Here is a 14,350-nt window from a genome sequence, read left to right as displayed (position 1 = left end):
AGGTGGATCACCTGAGGTCAGGAGTTCAAGACAAGCTTAGCCAACTTGGTGAAACCTCGTCTCTACTAAAAATACAAAAATTAGCCGGGCGTGGTGGTGTGCACCTGTAGTCCCAGCTACTTGGGAGGCTGAGGAAGGAGAATCACTAGAACCCGGGAGGTGAAGGTTGCAGTGAGCTGAGATTGTGCCACTGCACTCCAGCCTGGGCGACAGAACAAGACTCCGTCTCAAAACAGACAAACAAAAACTGAGAAGGAGTTCCTGGGCTGGGGGCAGTGGCTCACCACACCAGCACTTTGTAATCCCACCACTTTGGGAAGTCAAGGTAGGTGAATCTCTTGAGCTCTGGAGTTCCAGACCAGCTGGGCAACATGGTAAAACCACATCGCTACAAAAAAATACAAAAAATTAGCCAGGTGTGGTGGCATGCACCTGTGGTCCCAGCTGGTCCCAGTTATTTGGGAGCCTGAAGTGGGAGGATCACATTGAACCCAGGAGGTCGAGGCTGGCAGTGAGTGTGCCACTGCACTCCAGCCTGGGTGACAGAGCAAGACTTTGTCTCAAAAAAAAAAAAAAAAAAAAGAAAAGAAAAGAAAAGAAAAAAGGAAGAAAAGCAGTTCCCCTGAGTCTCCCTGCTGATGGGAGGGGAAATCCTTCCCTATTGTGGGAGGGTGAGAGTGAATGAATGTTCTATCAGCCTCGGGTGGCCACAAAACCTGAAGCAAATGAGGAGCCCTCTCTGCAGTCACACTCAGAGATGTTAGCGCCCCTCTCTGGAGGGTGTGGATCCAGCCACAGAGGCCGTGCAGTGGGATGGGAAGCGCAATGGATGAATTAGATCCAGACCACCCAGGGGCTCGGTCCCGGCTCCTGTTTCCTGGTCCTGGATCTTAGGCCCATCACTAACTTCCTGAGCCTCAGTTTCCCCATGGATAATGTGGGGGAACCTAGCACCTGTGCAGCCCATCTTCTGAGGCTCTGGTGCGGATGAGAGGCAGAAAGGAGCATGTGGGCAGGAGAGTCCCACACAGATGGGAATACAGATGACTTAAAGTCAGGTTGCAGAGACAGATCCTCCTGGTGATGTCATTTACAGACTGAGTGGCCATGGACACCTTATGTGACCTTAAGCCTCGGTTTTCCCAGCTGTAATATGGCGGGGGCGGGGGGGGGGGAACTGGGATGTTTGTGTCATAGCGTTACTGTGAGGATGAAATGTGAACCTATGAAATACATTTAGTGCCTTGATAAATATTGGGTTTCTCATCGTTGTCTATATCCAAACCCAAGAAATGAGTCCTTCTCAGGGTTTTATACAAATCTCCTCAAAAGCCACCAGTTTGGTCAGGAGGGGGAGCGGGTGTGTGCAGATGAATGTCTCCACAGGATGGAACCCTGGGGAACCCACCCTCCCTGCTCTGTCCCCGGAGGGCCAACTACAGCCCCTGGCCTGCTGCCTGCCTGCTCTGTCCCCACAGGGCCAGGGCTGACGGACTGCTGGGCAGCGGGTGGAGAACCCAAAGACAAACTCACGGCTCCAGCACAGGTGTTCTGTCACAGTTTCCATGGGATTGGGTTTCTTGAGACTTCTTGGTGAGAAAACATGAAATGAAGGGTATCTGAAGCTATGGTGAGGAACAGGCTTATAACAAAGTGAGGAGAGGCCAGGCGCGGTGGCTCACGCCTGTAATCCCAGCACTTTGGGAGGCCGAGGCGGGTGGATCACCTGAGGGCAGGAGTTCGAGACCAGCCTGCCCAACATGGCGAAACCTCGTCTCTACTAAAAATACAAAAAATTAGGCGGGTGTGGTGGCGGGCACCTATAATCCCAGCTACTTGAGAGGCTGAGACAGGAGAATCACTTGAACCCAGGAGGCGGAGATTGAGATTGTGCTACTGCACTCCAGCCTGGGTGACAAGAGCGAAACTCTGTCTCAAAGGAAAAAAGCCAAAAACAAAACAGAGTGAGGAGAAATTTCAGGTCAAACAAAAATCCTCTTCTCCCCTCACAAACACAGAAGGTTCTACTTTCATCCCCTTGGAGGAAGAGCAAAAACACTCTTTCAAGGAAAAGAGACAAGATCCAAACTGTAACTCCTGAGAATTTTACAACGTTTCCAAGAGGTTACACCCTCCCTGGAAGTTGACATTGGTCTGACTACTGGTGGCAAGCAGCGTCACCTGTCCCGGGGTGACGCCATTTTAGCACTGAGGGGCTCTTGTAGGTGAAGCCTGGCTGGCTGTGGGGGGGTCTGCCCCCTGGAGCAAGAGGAGATAGGGTAGCTCCTGAGGAAATGGTGTCTGTTTCATTTTTCACCATGTTACTCTTGGCTCAATGTATCATTCGCTAGTTCTCCCTCACCTTTGAAAAGAAATTATAAGGCTCATGCCTGGAATCCCAGCACTTTGGGAGGCCAAGGCAGGTGGATTGCTTGAGCCCAGGAGTTCAAGAGCAGCGTAGGCAATATGGCAAAACCCTGTCTCTACAAAAAATACAAAAATTAGCTGGGCATGACAGTGTACACCTGTAGTCTCAGCTAGTTGGGGAGGATGAAGTGGGAGGATCACTTGAGCCTGGGAAGTCGAGGCTGCAGTGAGCTGAGATTGTGCCACTGCACTCCAGCCTGGGCCAAAAGAGAAGAGAGAGAGGAAGAAGTCACAAGTTCTTCATGTGGCTTGTGAGCACCTACATTACAGCTCTTCACTGCCCAGCCTTCTGGTTATTACATTTGCCTTGGAGCCAACAGACCTGGCGTCAAATCCTAGCTCTGCCACTTATTAGTTTTGTGATCTTGTAAAGTTAGTTAAGTCCTCTGGATGCCACAATCCCATTAATAAAGCAGGAATAATTGCAGTCTACCTCAGAGACCTGTTTTGAGGCTACATTTTTTTATTTTTTTGAGATGGAGTTTTGCTCTTGTTACCCAGGCTGGAGTACAATGGCATGATCTCAGCTCACTGCAACCTGAGCCCCCCGGGTACAAGCGATTCTCCTGCCTCAGCCTCCTGAGTAGCTGGGATTACAGGCATGCGCCACTACGCCCAGCTAATTTTGTATTTTTAGTAGAGACGGGGTAGAACTCCCGACCTCAGGTGATCCGCCCGCCTCAGCCTCCCAAAGTGCTGGGATTATAGGCGTGAGCCACCGTGCCCAGCTTGAGGCTAATTTTTTTTTTTTTTTTTTTTTTTTTATGTAGCTAAGATGCTCACACAAGACCGACATTGTGGAAACAATCAACCAACAAAACAATAAAGACAAATTAAAACAAAACAATAAAGACAAATTAAATTAAAATATTTTGCTAGGTGCAGTGGTTCATGCCTGTAATCCTGGCACTTTGGGAGACTGAGGCAGAAGGGTCATTTGAGCTCAGGAGTTCGAGACCAGCCTGGGCAACATGGCAAAACCCCATCTCTACTAAAAATACGAAAATTAGCCAGGCGTGGTGGTGTGCACCTGTAATCCCAGCTACTCGGGAGGCTGAGACAGGAGAATCACTTCAACCTGGGAGGCAGAGGTTGCCGTAAGCCGAGATTGTACCACTATACTCCAGCCTGGGTGACAGAGCAAGACCCCATCCCTAAATAAATAAATAAATAAATATTAAAATATATAGCCGGGCGCGGTGGCTCAAGCCTGTAATCCCAGCACTTTGGGAGGCCGAGACGGGCGGATCACGAGGTCAGGAGATCGAGACCATCCTGGCTAACACGGTGAAACCCCGTCTCTACTAAAAATACAAAAAACTAGCTGGGCGAGGCGGCGGGCGCCTGTAGTCCCAGCTACTCGGGAGGCTGAGGCAGGAGAATGGCGTGAACCTGGGAGGCGGAGCTTGCAGTGAGCTGAGATCCGGCCACTGCACTCCAGCCTGGGCGACAGAGTGAGACTCCGTCTCAAAAAAAAAAAAAAAAAATATATATATATATATATATATATATGACCTGCTTCTCTCTCCAGTTTGATCTCTTGCTACTTCCCAGAATGCGGCGATAAATTGCTCGCAGCTTTCTACATGCCATGCAGTCTCCTATTGTAGGCCTCCCATGCTTTTTTGTGCTTTTCAGCACCAGGCACATAGTAGACATTCAATAGTCTGCAGAAAAAACATTTGCCTAGAATTCCCTTGCACCTTTCTTCACCTGACAAACTCAATTTAGAGGTATCTCCTCCAGGAAACCTGCCTTGATCCCCTAGTTTGACTAAATTCTCCTCTGTGCACACATGCTTTGTGGCGCTTTCTACATGGTACTAAAACTGCCAACGTGCCTTCCTTCCTCTCGAGAACACCATTAGGTCTTCTAAAGAGGAGCCAGGGCCAGGCGTGGTGGCTCCACACCTGTAATCCCAGCACTTTGGGAGGCTGAGACAGGCAGATCACTTGAGGTCAGGAGTTCGAGACCAGCCTGGCCAACATAGTGAAACCCCGTCTCTACCCAAAATACAAAAATTAGCCAGGCGTGATGGTGCACATCTGTAATCCCAGTTACTCAGGAGGCTAAGACAGGAGAATCACTTGAACCCGGGAGGCGGAGGTTATAGTGAGCCGAGATCGCGCCACTGCACTCCAGCCTGGGCGACAGAGCAAGACTCTGTCCAGTCCTAAGGCATCTTTGCATTCTCATGCCTTGGCACCTGCTAGGTGCTCAATAAAGGCTCAGCTGTTCAGTGAGGCCACTCTTGCCCCCAGGCCAGAACCCAAATCCTCCCAAGACCCACAACCCTTCCCAGCAGATTCAGCAAGAAGCTACCAACCAAACCCACTTCTCCCTCCTTTTCTGAGTCAAACCTTGGTTTTCGCCCCTGGCTGAAAACAGGAACTGAAGAATGTGGAGTTTCTTGAAATTCTTGTTCACCAAAAGTACTCTGTTTTGCAGTTCCGGGCATTGGTACTGTCGCCACCTGCACTTGGTCACATGGGGCAATAGAGACAAGCAACTTCATTACAGAAATGAGGAACTCAGTGACCCGGCAGCCTGGGGTCCAATGGCATGGTGTCCCCTCTAGACCTGGGCACCCAGGGTACATGCACAGCCTCTGGCAACCAGCCCCTGAGAGTTATACACCATTTTGTTTTTGCGCCACTCAGACATTAGCTTAAAGAAGGCAAGAATGATGTGCTCCCAGTTCTTTCCCATGGTTTCAGAGCAGAACTGTCTCTAGAAGCTAGCGTGGCCCTACTGGGCTTGCCTGAAGGAACCCAACAGTTTAGAAAGAACAAGTCAGCAACCACTCCACTAGTGTCAGCGAAGGGCCAGGAATGTCCTCTGCCAGAGGGTCAAGGACAGGGGTGGGGGCATGTCTGGCTAAAACTGGCCTACAGAGACAACAGGGCTGACTGCTGGGCAAGCCAGGGCCGAGCGAGGACAACACTCACTTGCCGGCATCCCCAGGGCGCCGGCCCACCAGTGAGCACTCCACTTATGGAGGCAGGAACCCCTTCCTGGAGGGTTCCTAGGATGTGTACTACCTTGCTTTGCCCATCTGCAGTCTTGCTGGGTAGGGGTGTCCTCCCTGGGCAGAAGTAGCAAGCTGTTCTTCAAACAAGGAGTTACACCTGGCCGGGCGCAGCAGCTCATGCCTGTAATCCCAGCACTTTGGGAGGCTGAGGCAGGTGGATCATTTGAGACCAGGAGTTCGAGACCAGTCTGGGCAACATGGTGAAACCCCATCCTTACTAAAAATACAAAAATTAGCTGGGCGTGGTGGCAGGCACCTGTAATCCCAGCTACTTGGGAGGCTGAGGCAGGAGAATCGCTTGAACTCGGGAGGTGGAGGTTGCACTAAGCAAAGATGGCACTACTGCACTCCAGCCTGAGCGACAGCGAGACTCATCTCAAAAAAAAAAAAAAGAAAAAAAAAGACTTACACCTAAGAGGTCAGTCTTAAGCAGATGGTAAAATGAACAAAGGAACTCTCCTTGTCTTAGGAAAGAATCATTGGCCCACGATGACAGATTCTGGCACACTGGTGGCTTCCTCACTACCTAAAATCAGCTCCGAGACCTCTTGCTTGGCATTCAAGACCTCAAACTACCTCCCACTATCCCTGAAAAGCTCCGAATCTGTACCACTCACTTCACCTCAAACTTAACTTACATTGTTAATTAACTATTTCACACAGGTATGTTTTTTTTTTTGAGACGGAGTTTCGTTCTTGTTGCCCAGGCTGGAGTGTAATGGCGCAATCTCAGCTCACCGCAACCTCCACCTCCCGAATTAAAGCGATTCTCCTGCCTCAGCCTCCCGATTAGCTGCGATTACAGGCATGTGCCACCACACCCGGCTAATTTTTATAATATTTTTAGTAGAGATGGGTTTCTCCATGTTGGCCAGGCCGGTCTCGAACTCCCAACCTCAGGTGATCCACCCGCCTCAGCCTCCCAAAGTGGTGGGATTACAGGCATGAGCCACCGCGCCCGGCCACGTTTTGTCTTTCTAACTGTAAGTTCTAGAGGGCAGAGGCCTCATCTTCTATCTCTGACATTATCCTGGGCCTCTGACACAGTGCTGGGCAGAAAGTGGGCAACTCAATACATTATATTGTGTGTTAAATTCCAAGGTCAAGCATACACCCCCATGTCTATCATGTCAACAAAAAAAGATCTCTCAGAGTGCTTGCTTTCTTTTACATGCCATGTTTTGGCCGGGCACAGTGGCTTACACCTGTAATCCCAGCACTTTGGGAAACCAAGCCAGCAGGATCACTTGAGCCCAGCCTGGACAACAGTTAGACTCTCTCTCTATATATATATATATGTTATATATATATTATATGTGTGTGTGTGTATATATATATATTTTGGATACAGGGTCTTCTCGCTCTTTTGCCCAGGCTGGAGTGTAGTGGTGTGATCTCAGCTCACTGCAACCTCCACCTCCTGGGCTTAAGCCATCCTCCCACCTCAGCCTCCCACGTAGCTGGGACCACAGGCACACAGCACCACGCCCAGCCAAGTTTTGTATTTTTTGTAGAGATGGGGTCTTGCCATGTTACCCAGACTGGTCTCAAACTCTTGAGCTCAAGTGAGCTGCCCAGCTTAACCTCCCAAAGCACTGGGATTACAGGCGTGAGCCACCTCGCCCAGCTCGTCTCTATTATTTAAAAAATAAAAGTAAAAAAATAGCTGGGCACAGTGGCTCATGCCTGTAATCCCAGGCCAGGGTGGCTGGCCTATTATCCCAGCGCTTTGGGAGCTCAAGGCAGGCGGATCACCTGAGGTCAGGAGATCGAGACCAGCCCGGCCAACATGGTGAAACCTCGTCTCTACTAAAAATACAAAAACTAGCTGGGCGTGGTGGTAGGTGCCTGTAATCCCAGCTACTCAGGAGAATGAGGGAGGAGAATCACTTGAACCTGGGAGGTAGAGGCTGCAGTGGGCCAAGATCGCACCACTGCACTCCAGCCTGGGCGACGGAGTGAGACTCTGTCTCAAAAACAAGCCATGTTTTAGCAACGGGGTATCTGACAAAACTTGTCTCTGCTTTCTTGGGATCTGATTTTAGCCTGTTTATGGGACTTTCCAAAGTATTCCAAACATCAGGAATATTCCCTGACAGAGAGAGGGGAGGACTCCTCAGGACAGAGTGTGGACCCAGCAGCCCTGTCCAGCTGCCCTTGGCCCTGTGGTTTCTCTTTGGCCCAGCGCCCTGTCCTCAATGGCTGTGTGACAACCTCTCAGTCTCTGGGTAGAGAAAAGTGCTTGTGGTTTAGGATCTTGAGGTGCAATTCCCTGAAGACTGAGGAAGAAGAAAAGGGAACGAAGTGCAGCAAGAAAGAGCAGTAGCATTTTTGAGATCAATTTTTATTCGGGCTTCTCACAGTGGTTAGAGCCACTCTGTCTTCAGAACAATCACAGCACAGGAAATGCGTCACCGAGACTGCCCAGAAAAGTCTGACCAGCTGAATCTTATTGCTTAAAATACACATATTCACAATAACTGACAAAGGGTAACGTGCCTCACACAGGAATGTGTTCGCATTTGCAAATCTTCCGACTGGCTGTAGCACCAAACCCTCCACCAACCCCGTCTCATTCACGTGGAAAACCAGTCTCAGTCACATCTCCCTGGCCCCCTAAGGATTCCTTCAGCTCCCTATTAAATCTCTCTCTGAGCAGGGCAGCCTCCTGTAGCAGGGGCCAAACTGTGACTTGGGATCCAAGCCCAGCTCCGCAGGTTGCATTTCTGTCTTCTCGTGCCTTTAGGGTAGGACGCTGCAGTGAGTCCCACAGTTAACACTTGCCCAGTTCCCCACTCTAACTGGGGAAAGGAACTTGAGAGGGTCAGAACTCATCCATTTGATCTGTTAACTGAAAAAGGATTCATTTTGGTAAAACTTGTTCGCCTTTGAGACCCTTCAGTGAGTTATTTGGGGATTCTTAAAAAAAAAAAAAAAAAAAAAAGGTGGAAGGAAAGGCATCTGAGAGCTGTGACACACTCTGGCCGCCTCTGGCCACATGCTAGCTTGCTTGCGACTGTTGGACTCACCAGAGGGAGGCAGGCCCTGTGGTCCTGCTACAGCCTGCAAAGCCTCCTCCTGGCAATTCTGGGCAGGGCCGATGTCTGGGCCACAGCTAGTCCAAGCCTGTCATTGAAGACCCAATCAAGCTTCTGTCTGAAATTCCACCTTCTTCTGTCCCAAGTGGTTGTGGACACCCCTGGGGGCTGGTACCGAGGACCAGCAGCAGCCGAGGGAGGCAGACAGGCTCAGAGCACGCTTCCATTTACAGGGAACATAACACAGGCCTCCGAGTGTCCACGGAGCAATGTGCAAATCGCAGTGATGAGTAGAGTAAAACCTCTACTTCAAGCACAGTATCTGGCAAACACAGGGGACTGCAGTCGACAATGCTGCGGAGTACTCCCGAGTACACAGTCAGACATTTGTTCGGTAAACAGTAAATGCGTAAGATCAATGACCTTGAGAGGGCTGTCTGTGCTCCAGACGTGTGGTTCACGTGGGGAGAATGGCTGCCACTCAAAGTATCTTCACAGGAAAACAGGGCTTGAGGCTCACACACAATGGACAGACACACACGGCTCACCCAAAAAGTCACTGTGTACGGACTTCACTTTGTTCAACATGGATTTTGGTTTTGTGGAATCCAAATGCAGACATTTGTTTACCTCACAGCCTTGGATTTGTCTGTTTTTGGACATACACATATATATATATATTTTTTCTTTTTCTTTCTTTCTTCCATAACATCAATGCTTCGTCTGACTATCATCATCGTTCAAGAGTTGGGGGAAGAAACAGACTCTTCATATGCACAGGGCCGGGCGGGGAATGTTTGTTTTGGCTGTTTGCTGCCTCCATTCGGATTTTCCTGTCACAGCTCAGCCGGTGACCTGAAGCTGAGCAACAGGCACAAGCGTCCCCAGGGCCTTCCGGACGGCTGCTTCCACCTCCTGCCTGGGCCACCGCCACCGAGTCTCTACACAGAAAAATGAGTCACCCGACTCAAAAGGGGTGGGGGCAGAGGCGGGGACAAGGCATGAAAACCACAGATAACCAAGGTATTTCTTCCAAGTGGTCAGTTTAAAACAAACAACAACCGCCACCAAAAAAAAAAAAAAAAAAGAAAGAAAAACCCACAAAAAATATTTCTTCAGAATCAAAGACAAAATTCTGTGTGAAAGCCAGGCCACAGGGGCCCTTTCTCAGGGGCCATGGCTTCCTCAGTCCGCTGTCTGTTTCCTCATACGGAACAGTGAGACGTGAAGGCCCGCAGGGCGTGTGCTGGCAACACAGGCTGACACGGGTCACCTGTGAACACAGACCAAAGGGCAGAGAGGCCGAGCGCTGCGCCTCTATTCACTGCTGCGGCTTAGGGCCCCCGGCTCGCAGAGGTTCCAAGACAGCTTCCACCCCAGCCTTCACACAAGACATCTTCTGGCTCAACGGCAGCCAGGCTCTTTGAAAGCCAACTTGGGAAAGAGCCACAAACGTCAGTTTCCAGAAGAGAATTCTTGCCTGCCCACCGGTGAAGTTCTTGTTTTCAGCTGTCTTTTGTTGTTTGTTTTTAGAGGAAACAAACAAACGAAGAAAAGGCAGTATCATCTTTCACACCAGAACCAGCCTGCAGCCAGCCAGAGCCCGGGGAAGAGGCACCTCAAGGGCACATGGGGTGCATCGATCCTGTCACCTGGAATTTGACAGATCAACAAGCCCCTACCAACCTATCATACAATGGCCCAGCAGCTCTCATCCTCCCACAGGATTAGCTCAGTGCTGGCTCGGCAGACACTGGCAGCCACAGTGACAAGCCCTGGGCCTCTGTGGGCTTCCTTTTTCATCCAGGGCCAAGATGGGCTGCCTCTCCTGGACTGAGACACGGCAACGTTCTCTTAAACTAGAATCAGAGCACAAACCTAATCCATCACCAAGAATAATGTCAGGGCACAGTCCCAGCCTCTTTCCTTGGGGGCTTTTAAACCACATCTCTCTGATCCAAACAGGTAGGTGAGATTTGACTTTAAAGAAAGGAGATGGAGTTGGAGTATGAGGAATGAGTCACAGAACCAACTTAGCCCTCCACAACACTGTGCCCTTGTGGAAGGAGAGGCATCCACACCCCGAACTGTACCTGGAGATGGAGGAAAATGCAGGAGAGAAGGAGGAAAACAAACAAAAAGGAACCAAGTGGCTGTACTCTGAAAGTCTTTGAAAGTCACTTAATGCTTCTCTCGTGGTTCTCCCCTACCCTGGTTGCTTTGCCAAGTTGTGGGTGCTGGCAGGGCCTGCTCTAGCTGGGGGAGCTGCTGCTCTGGGAGTTGGGAGAGTCCTGCTCGTTGATGGTGTTCAGCAGCAGGCATGCGGGTGGCCGTGGCAGGTGTGGGTGCCCAGGCTCTCGAGCCTGCTCCTCGGAGGGCTGGCAGAGGCCTTCCTCCTCATCACCAGGGGGCCGCACATGGCAGCTGTCGCAGAAGTCCAGGGGCCCATCCAGAGCATCATCGATGAGCGTGTTGAACTCTTTGAGGTCATCGTCATGGTGGCCTCGGTTGCACACACACACTTCAATGCCCGAGTCACCTGTGAAGCGGCGATGTCTCCCAGGCGTCTTCTCTTTGCTGTCGGGTGCGCCGTGTTCAGAGCTGTCATCTTTCAGCAGCTCCTCCCTACATTCTGCATCCTTGTCCAGGAAGGCCCCTGGGTCCAGTTCCCCCAGGCCGGCCACAGAGCCACTGGGCTCCATCCCCGGGGCTTTGGTGGCTGCTCGGTCAACTGGTAGGTCAGAGGGCTCAGGGTCAGCGATGCTTGGGGGTCTTGTGCTGCTTCTGCTGGGCCCAGACAAGGGGCTGCTCTGTGCCCCCTGGGATCCCCTGGTGGGATCGACGCCCGGGGGACTGCCACCTGCAGGGCCACACTGTGGAGGCAGCAGCTGCTGCTGCTGTAGCTGGAAGGCACTGTATGGTGGGGGAGGAGTTGGAGGTCTGTTCACCACTTCCTCATAAGGAGGTAGTAAATAGTTTGGCAAAAACCCTAAAATGAGGAGGTAGGAAGGAGAAATTACTGCGCTGGTCATGTTCTAGGGCGACTGCAAAGCTCCCGCTGAACATTTGCACTGTCTCTTCCCACCCCAGAGCACCCACCAAGTGATGGCTACAGCTCTTGGTTGTGGGCAGAGGAGAGAGAGCTGTGAGCAATTCTGCAGAGAGAGAGAGGGACAGTTTGGGAGGGACCTAACCTAGCTGCTTGAAATCTGAGAGCCCCTAAAGCTGCTTCGCAGGCAAGGACTTCATGCCTGTTGGGAGTTAAGGCTGAGAATTAGGCAAACGTGGTAGATGGCCAAAACATAACTTCTGCCTGGAATGGACCTATTTCCACATGCATATGAGTCTCGTGTTCTTGCTTAGACTGTGTCCTTCATCCAAGTCCCACAGGCCTCGGGGCCAGGGTCTCTGACTTAAGACTTCTTAACTACTTTTCTTCCTCCTAACCTTCCAAATGCACTACGCAGGGTCTTTTGCTAGGGGGTTAGAAATCTCTGTTGTCTCTAGTGTGGCTGGAGGTGGTCTGGAAACACAAACCAAACTTCACCTTGACTCAGATCAGGAGCAGATGGGTGACCGGCGAAGGGTAAGGGGCCTCTGCCATCCAAGGCTTATTAAAAACATGCTAGGTGAGTTATCTTTTGAATGTGCTGAATGCCTTATGACACAGATAATTTAATTATAATATAACATTACTAACATTTATTGAGCACTTACTATATGCCAGGCACTGTGCTAAGCACTTAACCCTTCTAGATGTGGAACTGAAATAATTATGGGCCGTCACGGTGGCTTATGCCTGTAATCTCAGCACTGTGGGAGGCTGAGGCGGGCAGATCACTTGAGCTCAGGAGTTCGAGACCAACCTGACCACCATGGTAAAACCCCATCTCTACTAAAAATACAAAAATTAGCTGGGTGTGATGGCACGTCCTTGTAGTCCCAGCTACTTGGGAAGCTCAGGCACAAGAATCATTTGAACTCGGGAGGAGGAGGAGGTTGCAGTGAGCCGAGATTGTGCCACTGCAGTCCAGCCTGGGTGACAGGAGCAAGATTCTGTCTTCAAAAAAAAAAAAAAAAAAAAGAAACAATTGTGAAAGTTTATTTTGTAGAATACACGCAGACTGGCTTTGGAAAAGTGGACAGCTGGGCCTCCACTGACCCTTTGAGAGGTCACATGTAAGAAGCCCCAGGGAAGTCCGGGAAGTGCTCTTCACAGAGTCACTAAGTTTCTCGGTGCTCAAAAGTCCCAATGCCACCCCTCCAGTTGCCCCTTTCATGGCAACCTCTGCTCAGGCATATCACACAGAAATAAGCAAAATGGGAGGAATTCAGGCCAATGAACCCCAAATCTCAATTCATTCACGTTATATACTGACTCCTGACCTCAAGTGATCTGCCCGCCTCGGCCTCCCGCAGTGCTGAGATTACAGGTGTGAGCCACTGAGCCCGGCCCACAACTGTTTCAGTTCCACATCTAGAAGGACTAGGTGCTTAGCACAGTACCTGGCACATAGTAAGTGCTCAATAAATGTTAATAATTATTGTCCTATTATCTGACTATCTGCCATTAAGGAGAGAGAAGGATGGAGGAATGAAGGGAGGAAGGAAGGAAGGGAAAGAAAGGAAGGAAAACAAAGAGGAAGGAAAGGAAAGGAGAGGAGAGGAGAGGGGAGGGGAGGGGAGGGGATGGGAGGGGAGGGGAGGAGAGGCTCACACCTGTAATCCCAGCATTTTGGGAGGCCGAGGTGGGCGGATCACCTGATGTCAGGAGTTCGAGGCCAGCCTGACCAACATGGAGAAACCCCATCTCTACCAAAAACACAAAAATTAGCTGGGTGTGGTGGTGCATGCCTGTAATCCCAGCTACTTTGGAAGCTGAGGCAGGAGAATTGCTTGAACCCAGAAGGCAGAGGTTGCAGTGAGCCAAGATCGCACCATTGCACTCCAGCCTGGGCAACAAGAGCGAAACTCTATCTCAAAAAAAAAAAAAAAAAAGAAAGAAAGAAAGAGGGAGGGAGGGAGGGAGGGAGCGAGGGAGGGAGGGAGTGAGGGAGGGAGCGAGGGAGGGAGGGAGGGAGGGAGGGAGGGAGGGAGGGAGGGAGGGAGGAAGGAAGGAAGGAAGGAAGGAAGGAAGGAAGGAAAAAGAGGGAGGGAGGGATAGAAAGGCAGGCAGGGAAAGAAAGAAAGAGAGAAAGACAGAGAGAAAAAGAGGGAGGGAGAGAGGAAGGAAGGAAGGTAGGTAGGTAGGTAGGAAGGTGGGTAGGCAGGCAGGTGCTAAAGGAGCAGAGATCCAGCCAGAACCCAGCCACTGTGAGCTTTGGAATGGCCCAGTGGCTTCAGGGAACTGCATCCCTAGCACCTGCTCCTCTGTGCTGAAGGAGTGCCCCCTTGTTCCTATACTTTCAAGACCTTGCTTTATGGAGAGGCAGGGAGAAGACAAACCCCCTATGCCTACAGGGGCCCTGGCCACCAATATTCAGTCTGAGCCCTGGGTCTTTGCACCTGTGCTCCTGAGGGTGGGTATGGGGACTTGGGTGTACGTACTGAAATAAAATGGCAGCGCTGAGTAATTGTGGGCTTCTCGGTAGGCGATCAGGTTGATTTCATGTTGCCGCTGCTGGGCCTGAAGGCGGTGCTTGGCTCGGCGGTGGTGGCAGACACAGCAGCAGCTCAGGATGATGATGATGGTCCACACCAGCCAGAACCCTGGGGAGTGGGCAAGGCAAGACAGAGAGGCACTCACACACAGTGAGTACCAGCCAGAAGGGCAGCTTGCAGAAGAGGGAGGTCCCTGGACGGTGCCCACATGGTTGAAGCTGGCATGGCTGGGCCTCACCCAGTTAATTTACAT

The 14,350-nt window shown here is 50.9% G+C and overlaps 1 protein-coding gene across 3 annotated transcripts in view; it reads right to left on the bottom strand.

Moving 5' to 3' along the window:
* Positions 1-7,781: 7,781 nt before the first annotated feature.
* The window catches only part of WBP1L (WW domain binding protein 1 like), an 81,020-nt gene continuing 74,451 nt past the window's right edge, over positions 7,782-14,350 (bottom strand). For all 3 annotated transcript variants that reach the window (XM_025395489.1, XM_025395490.1, XM_025395491.1), the window contains exons 3-4: positions 14,044-14,205; positions 7,782-11,485 (exon numbers count right to left, since the gene is read on the bottom strand). In XM_025395489.1, the coding sequence (XP_025251274.1) occupies positions 10,749-11,485; positions 14,044-14,205 (899 nt within the window). In that variant the 3' untranslated portion in view covers positions 7,782-10,748. The remainder of the gene's footprint in view (positions 11,486-14,043; positions 14,206-14,350) is intronic.

This window comes from Theropithecus gelada, chromosome 9 (assembly GCF_003255815.1).
Source record: "Theropithecus gelada isolate Dixy chromosome 9, Tgel_1.0, whole genome shotgun sequence".
NCBI classification, from domain to species: domain Eukaryota; kingdom Metazoa; phylum Chordata; class Mammalia; order Primates; family Cercopithecidae; genus Theropithecus; species Theropithecus gelada.
The sequence above is the reverse complement of the archived record's forward strand: the minus strand, read 5'-3'. Positions and strand labels throughout refer to the sequence as shown.